General features: G+C 42.1%; 1 protein-coding gene across 1 annotated transcript; it reads left to right on the top strand.

Moving 5' to 3' along the window:
• Window positions 1-372: 372 nt before the first annotated feature.
• LOC110870490 lies at window positions 373-1,001 on the top strand. The gene is made up of 2 exons (XM_022119667.1): window positions 373-649; window positions 727-1,001. The coding sequence occupies exons 1-2, from the start codon at window positions 373-375 to the stop codon at window positions 999-1,001; spliced, it is 552 nt and encodes a 183-aa protein (XP_021975359.1).
• The last annotated feature ends 584 nt before the right edge of the window (window positions 1,002-1,585 follow it).

Raw genomic sequence — 1,585 nt, 5'->3', positions numbered from 1 at the left:
TCTCGTATTAACTTTGGGGAAAAACCTTTTAGGTTTTTCAACTCGTGGCTTCAAAAGGAGGATTTCGATATTATGATGGAAAGAGCGATGGGTTCTTATGTCAAAGTTGGGGGCAGTCCCGACGTCATTCTGGCTAACAAATTTAGACATTTAAGGAATATTATTAAAGAATGGAGAAATGAGAGGTGTGCCAAAGATAAAGAAGATGATATTAGGGATAAAGAAGAGCTGGGAACTTTAGATAAATTATGCGAAGAAAGGGAGTTATCTGAAGAAGAGGTTTGGATCAAAGAAGAGTGCTTTAAGAATATTTGTGAGAGAGATTGATTGAAGGCAATGTACCTGAAATAGAAGTCGCGGTGTAGATGGGCCATGGATGGTGACGAGAATACCGCCTTTTTTCATAGACTCATTAACAACAGGAAAAGTGCTAATGGTATTCCAGGGTTGCTCATTGATGGGGTTTGGGTGGATAAGCCAAAAATTATAAAGAAAGAGGTTCTTGGCTTCTTTAGAAACCATTTTGAGGAGAAAGTTCATTCTAGGCCTTCTTTGCTTTGCCCGGGAGTGAAGAGATTAACGGAAGCGGGGGCGAATCTTCTATCGGGGATCTTTACGGCTAAGGAAATCAAGGAGGCAGTTTTAGAATGTGGGTCGGATAAGGCTCTTGGGCCGGATGGCTTTAATTTAAGTTCGTGAAACATTTCTGGAGTTTTTTCGAAGAAGATTTCAAGGAGGTGTTATCCCACTTTTATATTTCGGGCTCCATTGACAAGAGTTGCAACACGTCTTTTATAACTCTTATTCCGAAGGTTAAGGACCCGATTGGGTTGAACGACTACCTGTCCATTAATCTAATTGGGATTATTAGCAAAGTTATATCGAAGATTTTGGCGAATCGTGTGAAGAAATTTATTCGAAATATTATATCTGAGACCCAATCGGCGTTTGTTAAAGATAGATATATCCTTGATAGCCCTTTGGTGCTTAGTGAGATATGATCGTGGCTCAAAAAATCGGGTAAACAAGCTTTCGTCTTCAAGATTGACTTTGAAAAAGCTTACGATAATGTGAATTGGGGGTTCATTTTGGAGGTGATGGAGCAAATGGGGTTCCCGCGTGTGTGGTGTAAATGGGTTGAAGGCGTGTTGGGTTCCGTGAGGCCTCGGTGTTGGTAAATGGGTCCCCGACTTTTGAATTCCAATGTCAGAAAGGCCTCCATCAAGGTGACCCCCTTTCACCTTTCCTTTTCCTTATTGTGATAGAAGCCTTGTTTTGTTTAGTGTCTAAAGCTTGTGAAGTGGGGAGATTTAAGGGAGTGAAACTCCCGAATGGGGGACCGGTGGTCTCTCATCTTGTTTATGCGGACGACGCTCTTGTTTTGGGGGAGTGGGATAAGGAGAATTTTCTTTTGGTTACGAGGATTCTGAGGGTTTTTCACGCTTGCTCTGGTTTGAAAATTAACATGCATAAGTCTAATCTCTTTGGTGTTGGGGTTAGAGGATGACGTGGTTAGTTTGGCTTCGATCATGGGGTGCAAGATAAGGACAACCCTGTTCTCCTACTTGGGGATCCCTTTAGGGGC

Source organism: Helianthus annuus, chromosome 8 (assembly GCF_002127325.2).
Source record: "Helianthus annuus cultivar XRQ/B chromosome 8, HanXRQr2.0-SUNRISE, whole genome shotgun sequence".
Taxonomy (NCBI): Eukaryota; Viridiplantae; Streptophyta; class Magnoliopsida; order Asterales; family Asteraceae; genus Helianthus; species Helianthus annuus.
The sequence above is the reverse complement of the archived record's forward strand: the minus strand, read 5'-3'. Positions and strand labels throughout refer to the sequence as shown.

Coding starts and splice junctions, on each gene's coding strand:
- LOC110870490 (XM_022119667.1), top strand. CDS start 373: ATGGATGGTGACGAGAATACCGCCTTTTTTCATAGACTCATTAACAAC. Junction 650..726: donor CAAGGAGGCAGTTTTAGAAT/GTGGGTCGGATA, acceptor TTTTCGAAGAAG/ATTTCAAGGAGGTGTTATCC.